Source organism: Pteropus alecto, unplaced genomic scaffold (assembly GCF_000325575.1).
Source record: "Pteropus alecto unplaced genomic scaffold, ASM32557v1 scaffold265, whole genome shotgun sequence".
In the NCBI taxonomy this organism is placed as follows: domain Eukaryota; kingdom Metazoa; phylum Chordata; class Mammalia; order Chiroptera; family Pteropodidae; genus Pteropus; species Pteropus alecto.
This window is the reverse complement of record NW_006436668.1, coordinates 222,396-239,900: the sequence shown is the minus strand read 5'-3', so window position 1 is coordinate 239,900 and position 17,505 is coordinate 222,396. Positions and strand designations below refer to the sequence as shown.

At 38.4% G+C, this 17,505-nt stretch overlaps 1 protein-coding gene and 1 pseudogene across 1 annotated transcript in view; both read right to left on the bottom strand.

Moving 5' to 3' along the window:
- The window catches only part of LOC102877900 (zinc finger protein 665-like), a 44,793-nt gene extending 32,059 nt beyond the window's left edge, over nucleotides 1-12,734 (bottom strand). The window contains 4 exon segments of the mRNA XM_025047946.1: nucleotides 5,055-5,183; nucleotides 5,647-5,773; nucleotides 9,781-9,867; nucleotides 12,409-12,734. Of these exon segments, the coding sequence (XP_024903714.1) occupies nucleotides 5,055-5,183; nucleotides 5,647-5,773; nucleotides 9,781-9,795 (271 nt within the window). The 5' untranslated portion in view covers nucleotides 9,796-9,867; nucleotides 12,409-12,734.
- Nucleotides 2,279-2,397, bottom strand: LOC112481151 (annotated as a pseudogene).
- Nucleotides 12,735-17,505: the final 4,771 nt, after the last annotated feature.

Here is a 17,505-nt window from a genome sequence, read left to right as displayed (position 1 = left end):
ACATGGAGATGTAGAGTGTAGCATGGGGAAGATGGCTAATAATGTAATAAGTATGTAAGGGGGAAGAGAGGTATTAGTTTCAGTGGGGTGATCCCTTTGTGAGTTATGTGGATCTCTGATCACTATGCTGTACACATGAAACTGGTATATTATTGTATGCCAACTATAATTGAAAAAATACTCATTGAATTGTACAATGTAAATACAAGCAACTAATTGTCTTATATTTCAATAAAGATTAAACGAAATTTAAAAAAACAAATAAATAAAATAAATGGAGGTATATATGGTCAAGTGATATTCCAGAGGGTTATCAAGACCACTCAATGAAGTCAAAGCAGGCTGTTCAACCAAAGTTGTTGAAAAAATGAGATATAAACATAAAATAAATAAATTTGGAACAATTCCTTATACCATAAAAATAAATTAACTAAAAATATAACAAAAAAAACATAAGACCAAAAACTATAAAGGTCCTAGAAGAACACATAAGAAAAAAATCTTATACTGGATTCAACAATAATTTATCCGATATGACAGCAAAAGAACACAAAACCAAAGTAAACAAAGTGAACTGAACTTCACCAAAATGACACACTTCTGGGCATCTAAGGACACAGTCAATTGAGTGAAAAGCCAATCCATGGAATAGGAAATAGTATTTGGAAATCATAAGCATCAAATAATATTTTAGTGACTACACTATTCAATTACTGAGAAAGGATAAAGGCAAGAACCACCAGATGAAGAAATGCATTGGGTAACCTACGGGAGAAACATCGGAAGCTTCCATGCCCCACTCAGCACACCACTCTCTCCAGTCACCAGAGGTTCAAACCTAGAAGATTCAAAAACACTTCCTTTTGGGTTATAGTTCATTACATACGAGTGATTGATTAAATGATTGACCATTGGTGATAAGCCTCAATCTCTAGCCTTTCTCCCCTCTCAAGAGTTCAGAAGGTTGGAGTATAAGTTCTAACCTTCCAATTATATGGTTGGCTCCCCTGACAAGTAGGCTTCTCGACATCAGCTATTTTCAAAAGTCACCTCACTCACATATATAGCGTTGTGACTAAAAGGGACTGGTTATGAATGAGACACCCATTTCAGAAATGGGGACAAATACCACATATATTTTATTATAAATCACAGTAACATAAACTTCTATCCTTGCCATGAACAACAACCCAACATATCTCGATTAAATACTGAGCAAAGGATGTGAACAGACAGTTCTCTAGAGATGATGTATAAACACATGAAGTATCACTAATCATAAGGAAATGCACATCTCAACCAGGATGAACTATCACTTCACACCCATTATGACTACTATCAAAAAAGCAGGAAATAACAAATGTCGAAGATATGAAAAAATGGGCATCTGCACCGCTCTTGGGAAGGTAAAATGCTGTTGCTTCCGTGAAATGTATGAGGGCAGGTCCTTGAAAATTAAACAGTGAATTATCATCTGCTATAGACTCAATATGGGTGTCCCACTAGAATTTGATGGTGAAATCCTTCAAATGACAATGGTGAGCCTGTGGGAGGTAAATGGGTCATGAGAGTGGATCCTCTTGAGAGACCAGAGACCAGCCCTCTTTTTGCCCTGAGAGGGTACAAGGAGAAGTTGGCCACTTGCAACTAAGAAGAGGGTCCTCCTTCCAACCTGACCATGCTGGGCCTGACCTCAGACTTCTAGTCCCAGAACTGGGAGAAATACTTTCCTGCTGTTAATAGGCCACCCACTTGGGTTCTCTGTTATAGGAGTGAGAACAGATGGACACACTGTGTGATCCAGCAACTCGACTTGTGGGGACATATACAAAAAACTCGAAAGCAGAATTTCAAACAAATGTTTGCATACCTATGTTCACAGAAGCATTATTTACAATAACCTAGAGGTAGAAATAACCCAAATGTTCACTGAGAGATGACTGTACAAACAAAGAGTGGTAAACACCTACAACAGGATATAATTCAGCATGCAAAAATAGTCACTTATCCAGTCATTTGCACTGACATGGATAACCCGAGGATATTATGCTAATTGACATTAACCAGTCACAGACAAATACTATATAATGCTATTTATGGGAAGTACCCAGAATAGTCAAATTAATAGAAAACTAACAATGCTGTTTGCCAGGGGCTGAAGAAAGATGAAAATAGAAACAAGTAATTTTATTTTATTTTTATAGGTGAGGCAACCCTTGGTTGACCTCAGATTGCAAGGACCTTGTCAGCTTACAATCCGTTATTTTTTATTTTTTTACTCCTACAGCACCTGGTCTTCCTTGGTGGTCTCCCATCCAAATACTAATCAGGCCCGACCCTGCTTAGCTTCCAAGATCAGACGGGATTGGGCTTGTTCAGGGTGGCATGGCCATAGAGGAAGCAAGTAATTTTAAATACTCATGGTAATCAATTAATTCTGCACTTGAAGAAAAACAACAAAATACGGTACAGATAAATTCTGTGAAGCATAAATGATATAAAATGATGTTATGTTGTATCATAATAAAAAGAAAGACATGAGGTCAGGGGTGCTCCCACTGTATGTTTTAGTAGACACATAATTAGTATTATAAATCAATGAGACTTAACGGGCACTTATCGAAAATTCATTAGTTCCACTCCAGAAGCATCTTTTGGAGAAAAGAAGGAAATGACCTATAACACAAAAGGACTAGTATTCAAAAGTCTTTTAAGTAGGCGCAGATATGTGCAGGAACATCTTCTGGAAATAACATGGAGACACACAGAGGAGGCTGATGTGCAGACAGATGGACAGCAACATACACAGCAAACAAGTGCCAGGGAACAACAGGACAGAACCTGGAGGGAGGACAACAGGGTGCAGGTACACTGTATAAATTCAGATAGAAAGATGGAAACAAAACAGTCTTGTGTTCACTCAAGGATGTAATTTCCAGTACTTTAGAAATTTTGCAGAAATTATAGGTGCTAAAAGGACGGTGGAGAAGAATTCATTAAAGTGCAAGAAAGCAGCTGAGTTACTCATAAAATACAATAAAATACTTAAGTATTAATTCAGTACACCAACGTGGACATGGTGGTTCCAGACAGGGCAAGTAATAATTAGAAAAGAGCAGTTATACCAGGAAGTAAAAATGCAGTGAAGCTTACAAAAAAAATTATGGATAAAAAATAGAAAACATGCTATAGAAAACCAAGGAATCATACATTATGACAAACCAACTTAATACTATGTCTGAGATTAAGAAAATGACATAAAAAATATATACATAATGTATTGAGAATTCCCAAATTAAAAACTGTAATAAATTCAATTGACAAAAGAGTAACTTAAAACGAGTTACAAAATCAGGTGAAAAGAAGTGGAAGAAATAATTATCTTTTCAAAATATTTTAGAATAAGTTTAGGATTTAGAAAAAATAATTGGTGGGCCATATTCACCACACTAAAGAAGAAAATACTGCCATATGTACCAAACAACGTCCTTGCTCCAATTCCACCTTCCCACACACTGCAAATACAAAACGCTAGAGTATCATCAAAAATATAAAACAGATGACTAAATAAGCAAAACTCAAATTCATTTACAATGCATGGGAATTTACAAGATGAAAGGAGCAGTGGCTTAAACAAAAACAAATGATAGTAGACTTCACTGAGGTACCACTCAACTTCCTAAGCTTCCTCAGTAAGATGGTTCAAAATCTTATCTGCTGAGGCAGTGTGCACACACGGGATGAGAACCATGGTATGAACAACAATTTAGTTAGGAGCTTCAAGGGTAGGAGGCTGTGAACTTGGACAATGTTCTCCCAGGAGAAATTCTACCCTGTTTAGTACGTGTGTGCACATGATCCACGTGATCACAGCGTTCTGAAGAGATGCTTACTGATACTCTGCAACTGGAAACAAAACTAAAATCACTTATAGACCAGCTGTCAGGACACTTTCTAAGTTGGTGTCCTGGGAAATGCTGACTGCTCTGCCAAGCAGCTCCAAGTACTGCTTCTGTGCATAGCAGGATAATATTGCAACATATCAGTCAAAATATCTCTGTCAAGAATCTTCTGTGACTAAGGACACACACTCCCCAGGAGTTGTCCATCCCTTAAAAGTGGATGACACCAGCAAAATACAGTGAACTATCAGACCTTAGCAACGTTCAGAGGCAAACCATGCAAATTGAAGAGAATATGAAATCTGGAAGAGTCTATATTCCCAGACTGGTAGTGTGGTGCAGAGAGAGAGAAGAGTATAAGGAATGGGGTCACACACTGTAGGACTGTGAGGGGACTGTGTGCCACCACAGACACCAAACTACGAGCCTGGAAGATTGAAATGCGCTCCCTGTGTAGGACTGGGGATCAAAGATATGCCCTCTCTGTCCACTGTCTCTAAAGATTTCCTAATAAGTTACAAAAGATCCTACCCACCTGTGATACACACCCTGTGATACACACCTCTGAAGTGTGTAGCAAAAGCAGAGCAGAACAGAAGAAATAGTTGAGGGAAAGGGACAGGTGGACAGGGCAGTTCTCACGCAGTTCCTGGGAAGCCAGACAAAATGGATAAACGAACAGCACGTCCCCTCTTCTGAGCAGTCCTTCCAACCACAGGAAAAGGGGATAGGATTGGGACAGGTCCAGGGCTCCGGACTGCAAGGCCTCGGCCCTGCTCTGTATGGACTGAGAAATAAGCATCTGATGAATTCCAGTCCAGAAGGAGAGACCAGGGTGACAGAGACCATGTGAGAGAGCCTGCACTACGCTCCTTAAGTCAAGGAACCAAAGACGTCCCAGGGGACACAGAACAGTGCTGGGATCATGATAAAGATTCTGCCTTCATCTCTGTTACAACTGCAACTCCGCTAAGAATGAAAGAATAACTTTTACACATTAAAGGGTAGAGTGGTAACTTGGAAAGAAGAAAATTTTCCTTTAAGGGTTCCCCAGAAATAAACTTCTGTTTGCTCACAGAACTTTCTCCCTTGGGGCAAGTTTGCAAACACTATGAAAGCAGCAGCCTTCTCCCTCTCTTCCTGAGTTCGTACCTGTGTTTACACGTTCAATATGTTCCCATTGATTTGGTTTCTGTGCTCTTTTCAACTTGCTCTCCAAAGTCCAGGGCACGTTCCCTCGCTCCAAAAAGGAGACAATATGCAGATCAGAAAGAGAAATTCCTGCACATAAGAAGAAAGAAGTATGAAGACCTGTAGTTTTTCCAGAATCCCCTATCTCTGTTCAAGTGAGGAATAAGAATAGTACAGATAGAGAAACACAGTTCCTGAATCCATTGATTTCTTGCTTCCTTCTGTGCATAGGGACCAGAGTCATATGCAGATAGCAAACTCTCTTCCAAAAGCTATTCGATCAATATGTAAGAACAGAAAACAACGAATCAGATATTTTAGGTTTGCTTCAGGACTTTATGTAAACACTTAAACTCTAGAATGACCCCTGATGTATCACAAAGTGGGCAGATCACCTGCAAAATGGCGAGGTTAAATTCCTGATGTTACTTTATGTTCCAGTAAACAGAGTTTCGATCTCAGTCATGCAGCCAGAGTCTCCCAAGAAGCACCCAAGGGAAAAGGAAGAGACCTCCCAGGACAGATCTTGACTTTGAAGAGAAGTCATCCTCACCCAGGAAAAGCAGGTTCTGGTAGCTCTCCAACATCACCTCCTTGTACAATGCACGCTGAGCTGGGGCTAGGCACTCCCATTCCTCCTGAGAGAATTCTATAAATACATCACTGAGTGTCAACCATTTCTGAAAGGAAAACACATTTTAGCAAGGGGAAATGGTGACAGTTCTTACCTTCATTCAGAATGAGAAGAGGAGACAGATATAAAATCAATTCAGGTGGAGAGTTCTGTCAGATCCGCTTCGGATATTTTTGAGCACGTTATGTGTCCGCAATGTTGTTTTCTATTACTTTCCCATAAAAGGCTACGACAGCCCGTAAATCAGGGAGGGCTTCTCATTTTTGTGGACAATACATTAAATTACAATTAAAATTCTCACCGGGCTGTCTACAAAGAAGGCTTCGATGTTATGTTCTACACATTGAGTGACATTCACTGACTGCATGAGCTAGAGCATAAGCAGTGTCTTAAGAGATGACAAAGTCCACAGCATCTTTTAAAAAAATTCAGAGTCTTAAATTGTGATAACAACAGCCATGACTAAACATTTCTGAACACGTCCTATATGCATTACGCTTTACATATTTTAACTTCTTATCAACATAATAGCTCACTACAGTCAAACCTGTTCCCATCATACAGCGGAAAAAACGTGTGAGAAAATCTACAAAACTCAATTCAGGTCAAAATCTAAGATCTGATCTAGCAAACACATGAACTTGGTGCTGGGATTTAGACTGAACCTAAAAAAAAAAAAAAAAAAAAATCAAACAGTTATGTGACAGACAGACCTCATAAGTGCTCTGACAAAGTGTTCTCTGAGAAAACGAAAACAAGTTCCAGGTTAACGACATTGAGCCACAAATAAGGTCATTACATTTGCATGTGCACACACACGCACATGAGGTATCTTTACTTCTAGTTAAATCATTAACATGACAGCGTAGACAAAAATTAAGGTCATAACAAATGTTTAAGATATTGTTGCAACTGCTAAAAAAATATAAAACTTACTTATGAAATGACTTTTTATAAAAATCATACACTTTTATAAAAACCATGCATGCGCACATGCACACACATATAAACAAACCAATTAAATGAAAATTTATTTCTTGACATATTTTTGGATGACTTTATACATTGTTGTTTTTATTCATGTGCATTTCAGCACCTTGGGTTAATAAAAATGTATCAGGGGTAATTATTCTTATTTTTCAAGATTGCATAATAAAGGAGGTAGTTAAAATTATAGAACTGAAAATATAGACTACTTAACTCCAGTTTCTATAAAATACTTAAACACATAAACACAAATTTATCTATTTACATTTAGACATGTAGGCTTTAACAAAACCCAAATAGTGTACTGGTTTATTCTATCCATAAAACGAAAATTCAAGGTTGTTATACATCAATTTAACAGATCGAGATTTCAAAAATTCTCACATTTGTGATCATTTGAAAAATTTCTTCAGTAATTAGAAATCAGAACAAAAATGAAATTGGAGAAAAACCTGTAATTAACCAGAAACATTTGCCAAACATTTTGAATAGCAAAAATCAGTGGATGCATTTGCATTGAAATTATAGTAAAGAAAGGGGGCTGACCAGAGCTCCTATCTCAGCAGAAACTAGAAGAGAAAAGAGGGAAAGATAGATTGAGGGAGACAGAGTCAAAGCATAGAACTGTTAAAATTCTCAAATCAAAGTATAAAGATTGGTTATTAATAAGAAGAGGAAACAAGATATTCCATGCAAACCATACCCTAAAGAGAGCCAAATGGATATAATGTATGAGAAAAAACAAAGACAAAAACTGAAAAGATGAAAAGGACATTATAATGGTAAAAGGGTCCATTTACCAAGAAGTTATAACAATTATAAATATAGGTGCATATAACATTAGAACTCCCAAATATATGAGGTAACTGTGAACAGAAATGCAGGTAATAGGCACCAGCACAGTAATCGTATGAGACCTCACTATTTCAGTTTTAGTCATGGATACACCAACCAAACACAACATCCATAAGGAAACAGAACACTTGATAATCCTATAGAATGATGGAGTTTAACAAACATATACAGAAGTCTCCAACACCAGCAGAAAACACACTGTTCTCAAGCGCACATAAAACATTCTCCATGACCGACCACATGTTAGCCTCAACACAAATATGAAAAATTGTTTACAAACTGCAATCCTAAAAGGTATCTTCTCTAACCACAAGGAAATGACATTAAAAACAAATAGCAAGAAAAAAACATAAAAATCCACAAAATGTGGAAAATAAACAAGTCATTCTTAAACAACCAGTAGCTCAAAGAAATCACAAGAGAAATTTTTAAAATCTGGATGAAAACAACAGTGAAAATACAACAGACAAAAATCAACAGGATGCAGTGATAGCAGCACTAAGAGGTGCTAAGTGGTATTTACATTAAAAAAGAACAATCTCAAATCAGAAATCTACTTTTATACCTCAAAAAAAAAAAAAAGAATAAACTAAAAAGAATAAAAAAATAATAAAATAAAAAGAATAACCATGTTTAGTACAACTTACAATTGTAAAAAGTAACAGGAATCAACTAACCTACATTAAGAGAATGAATACACAATGGTATGTGTCTGAAAGCTTTAGCTCTAAGATGAGGAAAAAGGCAAGGATGCATACTCTCAGCATTACTATTCAACAGAGTACTAGGTCCTAGACAGAGCAATTAAACAAGAAAAATAAAAGTCTTCCAAATTGAAAAGAAGGAAAATTCTTTTTTGCACATGAAACGAGCTTACATGTAGAACACCAGAGATTACACACATGCAAAAAATGTTACAACTAAGAAATTATTTAAGGAAAGTTCTAATGAACAATCCTAACAGAAACTTAAGAAAACAATCCAATTAATCACAGCATCAGAGAGGATAAAATACATAGGAATAAATATAGCCAAGAAAGTGAAAGACTTATACACTGGAAATTATAAAACATTGCTAAAAGGAATCAAAGGAGGTACAGATAAACAGAAAGATATTCCTTACTCATGGACTGCAGGACTTAATATTGTTCAAATGTCCATGCTACCCAAAGTGCTCTACAGATTCGATGGGACCACTATCAAAAAACAAAAACCAAAAGCACTAGAATTCACATGGAATAAAGAAAAAGTGACTGAAAACCATCGAAACACTCTGAAAATAAAAAAAGTCAGAGGCATCACTTTTTGAGACTAAAAAACATATTACAAAGTGTAATCAGGTCGGTGGGATACCGGCATTAATCTAGATACATGAGCCAATAAAACAAAAGAGAATGCCCTGAAATAAACCCCTGCATATATGCCAACTGATTTTCAACAATGACGCTAAGAACATACAATGAAGAAAAGTACATTCACTAAATTGTGCAAGAAAAACTGGATATCTACATGATAAAGAATGAAGCTGGAACCTTATCTGTATCAAAAAGAAACTTCTGTGTGTCAAAGGATACGATCCATAGGGTGAAAATGCAACCTCCAAGAAATGTGAGAAAAACGATCTGAAGACTCTCCAATTGATATTACGGATGATTTCCTCTTTTAAAACGGATAATGGAATAAAAAACCCTCTATCACCGATGTCTGTCCGTGAACTTTCTACTCTATTCCCAATCATGAAGATTTTGAAGTCAGTGAGTGACTCACTCCTTTAGCTTCAAATGCATCATAGAAGCAGTCAAAAAGGTTTTTGCCTATTGGTCCCTTTTCCAGAACTGAGGTATTTGTGACTATCAATATGTCTACATGCATCCTTTTATCCTGGTTGAGAGAGGTGACAGTGCATCCAAATGTGGCTGCTAAACAATCCCCATTGCCCAATGGCATTGACACCATGAAGCCCACACCCTGTCTCAAATCTAATGCTGTAAACCCCTGCCCAGGACAATGCCCAGTGGAGCTTCTTCACAAGTACCATGTTACTGGATCATGGTAAAATGAAATCTAGCTAGAGAAGAGACGGACTGAGTAAGGCCCAGGTTGAGTATGAACAAACATTAGGCAGGACCATTCGGAGTCATAGAAGATTAGCAAGTCAAAGGGCATTCCAGGAAGGACAGACACAACAATCAACTGAGAATATGACTTTACCTGAGAAAGAGCCATTGCTGACCCTTTTCTTTCCTCTTCCTCCTCTTCTGGGCTTCTTCCTTATGCAACAAGTCTCTACAAGTCAATCTGGAAAGATGAAAATATGCTGTTTATCATCATATCCCCTTCCCGTGCCACCACCGCACATACAGGGAAGACCTCACCATACAGAAAGGACAGTATCTGCTGCCCTTGCCACAGGATGCATTCAGAAACAGTAAACTGCTCCTCAGAGACCAACAAATGAAGTTTCCTTCCCCTTTTTTCAGATCACATCGCCCTTCTGGTCATACCTTCAAACTCACTACAGCAGTGGGGGCCTTGGCTGACCTGACACTCTCCTTCAGGTCACAGACCTGGCCCTGATCTAATCCGATGCAGAACAGAGCCCCCTCACACCAGATCTCAGACCCCAGAAATGGAGGACCTAGAGCCTTACTGCTCAATGATGGATACAGATTAGAATCACCTGAAGCACTTTAAGTATTATCGAGGCTGTGCCCATCCCAATTATTTCAATGACACTTTCTACTCAGGGGGTACAAAAAAATGTCACAGCCAAAAAGTCTCAGCAATGTAATGTGAAGCAGGATTCAGCACTGTCTAGACCAGGCAACACTAGCACACCTTCTACCTGCTTATTCTTTCCTAGGTTTATTGAGGCATAATGGATAAATACAAATTATGGGTGGTTAAGGAGTATACCAATATTTAAAACACATATACAATGTAAAATATCAGAACCAACTGATATCCATCAACTCCCATGACTTTTTTATGTATGTGTGGTGAGAATACTTAGGACTTATCTCAGCAAATTTCAAGGATACAATACAGTATGAAGAAGTGTACTCACCATACCATATGTTAGGTGGCCACATGTTATTGATTTTAGAACTGAAAGTTTGTATCATTTGACCACCATTGCTTCATTTTCAGGAATCCCAGCCCCTGGTAACCATCATCCTCTCTGGTTTTGAGTTTGACTTCAAGATAGCATATATGTCGAGATCCTGCAATATTTGTCTTACTCTGGCTTAATTCACTTAGCATAATCTCTAGTTTCAAGTATGTTGTTCATTCCTTCTTCCATTTTTATGGCTGAATAATATTTGTGTATTTAAATATGTGTATCACGTTTATATTCTCTATTCATTTGTCAACCTTGGCTGTTGTGAATAATCTAGTAATGCGCATGGGAGTGCAGGTAACTTTTCAAAATATGATTTCATATCCTTTGGATATATACTCTGAATTGGACTCCCCTCTTTCTTCACTACTATGAATTTCCCTCCCTCCTTCTGTACCTCTACTGCCATTTTTTCTTTCTTTCTTTATTACCATTGGCTCATTTTGTTCCTCTCTCCTAATGTTTCAAGAGTATTTGAGCCATACTAACGATATATGCTGGTGAGCGAGCTCTCAAATTCTACCCAGAACAATTTTGCACTTTCTTTCATGCTTTTGGGGGTGGGGGAGGGAGGAATGTAAAATAGATTACATGAAGGTGAGAGAAAGCGAGGCAGGGATAGAATCACACTGTAATTATTACAGTAACCAGATGATGTGCTCTCCAGGGTAGTCAAGTCTGGAGGGGTATAACTTCTGGCACATCAAAGGTGTGTTAACCTGAATGCATAATAATGGATAAGGCTGCATTCAAAATCTTTCATTAAAGCCACAGGCCTTGGGTGTGTTGTTGATTTTAGAACTGAAAGTTATACCCACCCACCATTACTGCGCAGTTAAGAATTCCTGATTCAGTACAAAACCCCTTCTTCCATTATAGGACCCTCCATTTGCTCACCATCATCTCTCTGGAAATCTCAATTTCCTCTGAACTTCTATTTCCCACTCCTGCTACTTTCACTCTCACTATCTCCTTACACGTCCCTCACTCATTCTCTACATTGGCATCTGTTCTCACTCTTCTCCCCTCACTTACTTTATTTCCCTCTCCGGGTCCAGTTCCTCCCCACTCCTTGGCCGCACAGAAAAAGTGGGATGAAATAAGATGCTGCCTCCCCAGGGGGCACATTTTTCCGTGGGGTGGAACGTGGGATGAGAGACCAGTGGGTGGCACAGGTTAAGCGCATAACTGTGGGGTCAGAGGAAGGGGCGCTACAAATCGGAGGTCTGAGGAGCAGAAGGACCCCTCCTGAGGGGAACGCGAGACTAGGGCGGGGCCGCTTTCTCAGGAGAGGGGTGGGGTCTCCAGAATCCCAGCACCGCGGAGAGGACGCAGCGTCTCCTGGGCCAGGATGGCCGGCGCTGCCTCAGGGATCGCGAGGTGAGGCTGGGCCACAACACCACCTCACGGAATGCTGTGAGGGCACCTATCGGACCTCGGGCCTGGACCTCTCCGCCCCTGAGCAAGGAAACGCCCCTGAGCAAGGAAACCGAGGCGTAAGGCAGGTCTAAGTGGACCTAAGACGGAGAAGCGACGGCAAGGAGCAGCCCCGGAGCCATTTCACACGCCAAGAGAAGTGCCTGGCCCTTACGGCGACACTGGAATTTAAAAAAGGAATAGGCCGACTGCGGGGACGATAAGGTCCACGGCGACCGGCCCCTGTATGAAAAAGGAGGAGTTGTGAAGCGCAGGCTTAAGCTAGAAATTCGGAAACTCACGCTGGGCAGTGTAATTTCTGCTTCTGGCTCCCCGTTCCCGAGTTGGTAAAACATGGCGCTGGGAGGGAAGAGGCGGGCTTCCTGGGGTCGCTGCCTGACCACGAAGAAGAACGGGCTGGGGAACTGGCTCAGGGGCGGGACCAGTGAGGAGAAAATCCACAAGGGGAGGGCTGGGCAGAAACTGGTCGGCACATTAACAGGGAAGAAGTGAAACCTATGCAGGAGTGTGGCCATGAGAAGCACAGGAGGATTAACGTGGGGCGCGGTGAGAGGCCAGGCATGCGCAGACACCTGGAAGTGAATGGAAAAAGGCAAATGATCGTGGTGGGGGCGGGGCTTGAGCTATCTTGGAGCTATATATATTGCATTGTGTGTTCACAGCTCATAGGTAGATTTCTTTCTGTCAGCACATATTTCACCCCTTTTACCCAATCTACCTCTACCCTTCCCCAGCCTCCCTGATGGTAATCACTACTCTATTATCCATGTCCATGAGTCTCTGTTTCTCCTGTTCCTTTATTGCTTTTAGGTTTATATCCCACATATAAATGGTACCATGTGGTTTTCAATCTTTTCTGTATGTTTTATTTCAGTTTAGCATGATTATCTTGAGGTCCATCCATGTTGTTGCAAATTGCAGTATTTCATCTCTTCTTATGACTGAGTAGCATTCCATTCTATATATATGTACCATAGCTTCTTTATCCAATCTATTGTAGGACACTTCAGATGCTTCCATATCCTGGCCACTGTGACTAATGCTGCTATGAACATCAATATGCAAATATCTTTTTAGATATATGTTTTTAAGTCTTTGGGGGTAACTACTCAGTAGAGAAATTGCTGGATCATATGGTAGATTAATTCCTAGTTTTTTGAGGAACTTCCATACTGTTTTTCATAGTGGCTGTACCAATTTGCAGTCCCACAAGTAGTATATCAGGGTTCCTTCTCTGCATCCTCTCCAATACTTGTTATTACTTGTCCTGTTGATTATGAAGAGGAATGGCTAACCTTGTAATCAGCTTTTTGTTCTGCTTTTGTAGACATGCTTGCTGCAAATGGCTAACCTTGTAATCAGCTTTTTGTTCTTCTGTAGACATGCTTGCTGCATAGGCTGAAGGGCAGAGTGATCTTGAGATCAGCTGAAGACTCACCCTCCCCTTTGCTTGTTCTGTCTAGATAACAGATGTTTTGCCTTTGCTTGTTAAGAACAGATGTATTGCTTTTGCTTGTTTAACCCTATAAAACTAGGGTTACCCCTGAGCTTGGGCCCTAGATCTTCAGAGTGCCAGCTCTTCTGGGACCGCCAGCATAATAAACCTGAGTTCTCAAACTCTCTGAGTAGTGCTTGGTTTCTCGCCAGTCTGGTTTCGTTCTGCAACATTTCTAGCTATTCTAACAGGTGTGAGATGGTATCGTGGTTGTGATTTGCATTTCTCTAATAGCTACCGATGATGAGCATCTATTCATATGTTTGTTGGCCGTTTGCATATCTTCTTGGGAGAAGTGTCTGTTCAGGACCTCTGCCCATTTTTTGATTGGATCATTTTTTTTTGTTGTTATTGAGTTGTATAAGTTTCTTGGTATATTTTGGATCTTAGGTTCTTATCAGAGGCGTTGCTTGCAAACACATTTACTCATTTAGATGCTTGTCTATTTACCTTGTTGACAGTTTCTTTTGCTATGAAGAAGCTTTTTAGTTTGATGCAGTCCCATTTGTTTATTTTTGTTTTTACTTCCCTTGACTCTGAGGTGAAATTCATAAGATTCTCTTTAAGTCCAAGGTCCTTGAGTTTAGTTCCTATGTTTTCTTCTGTGCATTTTATTGTTTCAGGTCTTATATTCAGGCCCTTAATCCATTTTGAGTTAATTTTGGTGTGTGGCGATACACAACATTCTAATTTCATTCTTTTGCAGGTGGCTTTCCGGTTTTTCCAGCACCATTTATTAAAGACTTTCTCCACTGTATGTTTTTGGCTCTTTTGTTGAAAATTATTTGCCCATATAGATATGTGTTTACTTCTGGACTCTCGATTCTGTTCCACTTGTCCATATGTCTGTTTTTCTGCCAATACCATGCTGTTTTGATTACTGTTGCTTTGTGATTACTGTCGCTTTGAAGTTGGGCAAAGTGATTCCTCCAGCCTTGTTCTTTTTTCTCAGTATGGCTTTGGAAATGAATAGGTACAAAGTAGACTTGGAGATGTAGAGTGTAGCATGGAGAATATGGTTAATAATGTTGTAATAAATATGTAAGGGGGAAGAGGAGTATTAGTTTCAGTGGGGGTAATCACTTTGTGAGTTACGTGGATCTCTGATCACTATGATGTACACATGAAACTGGTATATTATTGTATGCCAACTATAATTGAAAAAATACTCATTGAGTTGTACAACGTAAGTATGAAAAAACAATGTTGCTAGAATTATCCAGCGAATTCATCTAATCCAGCGCTATACTTTGTTCAGAGGTTTTTTTTTTTTTTTTAAATTATCATTACTGATTTAACATACTATTTTTAGGTCTTTTTTTTTTTTTTTCAATCCTGAAAAGTCTAAGTGGGTTTTATTTTTATAGAAATTAATGCATTTTTCCTACATGTCCATTTGTTGTCATTTAATTATTCATAGTAGCCTCATAATTATTTTTATGGCATCATTTATAACACCTCTGGTTTCACTTCTGATTTTAGTATTGTTTCTGTAATTCTTAATTAGGTAAGGGGTGTTCAATTTTGTTCATCTTTTTTAAACATATGAATCTTCCTTTCATTATATTTCCCTATTGTGTCCATTCTTTATTTTCTCCTCAATTTTTGAATTTCCTTACTCCTGCTAACTTTGGGCTTATATTGTTTTTCTTTTACTTTTTCCTTAATGTGTAAAGTTGTATTGTTTATTTCAAATCTCTCATTTTTGATGTAAGTGCAGTCTCTATAAACTTATCTTTTAGTACTACTTTCTTGAAATCCCATAAGTGTTGGTATATTGTGTTTTCATTTCATTCATCTGAAGGTATTTTCTGATTTCCTTTTGAATATTTTTATTGACCCACTGGTTATTCAAGAGTGTGGGTTCAATATCCAGCTATTTGCAGAGTTATCACGTTTCCGTATCTATTAATTCTTGGTTCCATTCCAGTGTGGTCAGAAATGATACTTGGATTATTTCCATCTTACTAAATTTGTTGAGACTCGTTTTGTGGACTAACAGGTTGTCTGTACTGGAGAATGTTTCACATGTGATTGCAAAGACTGTACATTCTAGTTTGGTAAAGTGGAATATATATGTATATCTAGTTAGTGTATAGTGTTGTTCAGGCCTGTCTTTACTGATCCTGTATTTTTTTTTTTTAATCTAGTTGAAATTGAGGTATTGATAGCTCCTATTACATGACTTTCTATTTCTCATTTTGCTTTTATTTTTCAATTACAGTTGACATTCAATATTATTTTATATTAGTCTCAGAGGTACAGCATAGTGGTTTGACATTTATACAATTTAAAAACTGATCCCTTCAGTTTGTCTAGTACCCACCTGGCACATAGTTATTACAATATTATTGACTATATTCCCTATGCTGTACTTTGTCTATTTCTTTTCTTTTTTCTTTTTTTAGGCGAGGCAACCTTTGGTTGACCTCACAGATTGCAAGGACCTCATCAATTTACAATCCCTTATTTTTTATGCCTGCAGCACCTGGTCTTCCTAGATGGTCTCCCATCTAAGTACTAACAAGGCCTGACCCTGCTTAGCTTCCGAAATCAGACAGGACTGGGCTTGTTCTGGGTACCATGGCCATAGACACTTTGTCTATTTATTGTTTTAATTCTGTTTCGCAAGCTTCATATATTTGGGAGCCCCAATGTTATGTGCATTTGTATTTATAATATAATTGTTACAGCTTCCTGATAGATTCACCCTTTTGTCTTTATATAATATCATTCTTGTTATGACACTTTTCAACACTTACTGTATATTTGTCTGATATTAGTATGGCCACCCATACCTTTTATTGGTTACCATTTCCATAGAATACATTTCACCATCCTTTAAGTTATACCCTATGTGTATCCTCACATCTACGTGAATCTTGTGTAGACAGAAGTTAGTTAAATTTTATATTTTAGTTCATTCTTTTGATTGAGGAAGTTTTATCTGTTTGCTTTTTTTCTGTTTTTTTTTTTTTTTTTACTTTTTATTTTATAATATTTTTTCATGGTGACATTGGTTAAAGAAATCCAATAAGTTTCAGCTGTACACTTTAACAGATATATATGTTTACACTGTGTTCACCTCGCATAGTTAGATTTCTTTCTGTCACATATTTGACCCCCTTTACCCCGTCTACCTCCACTCTCTTCCCCCACCCCCTACCCTCTCGTAACCACTAGTCTATAGTCCATGTCCATGAGTCTCTGTTTGTTTATCGTGTTCATTTGTTGCTTTTTGGATTATATCCTACATATAAGTGATATCATATGATTTTCAACTTTTTCTGTCTGGCTTTTTACATACAGTTAGCATGATTATCTTGAGTTCCATCCATGTTATTGCAAATGGCAGTATTTCATTTCTTCTTATGGCTGAATAATATTCCATCATATACATGTACCACAGCTTCTTTAGCCAATCATCTATTGTAGGACACTTTGGTTGCTTCCATGTCCCAGCCACTGTGAATAGTCTTTTTTCTATATATATATAGATCACCTGACTTATCTCTGGGTACAAGAATTGGAGGCAGTTTTTACTGCGTTTTGACACATTTCTATATTTTCCAAATTTGCTACCATAAGTATATATTAGCTATTAAATATGGCAAAGTATATTTAATAGGGTGGTAACATCTCCTGTGTGTTGTACTTGCCCTCTCCCATCTCATGGTGTAGTGTCCCCTCCTCCCCCCAAGTACGTGTAGATTTAAAACTCCATTTCTCTATCTGGATGAAGTACAGGTAATTGAAGTCAACTGCGTAAAGGGTGGATGCAAGCCAAGTGTCCACCGATGGAAGAATGGACAAACAAAATGGTATGTAAAGATAATGGAATATGATTGTCTTAAAAAGAAAGGAAATTCTTATGTATCTATGT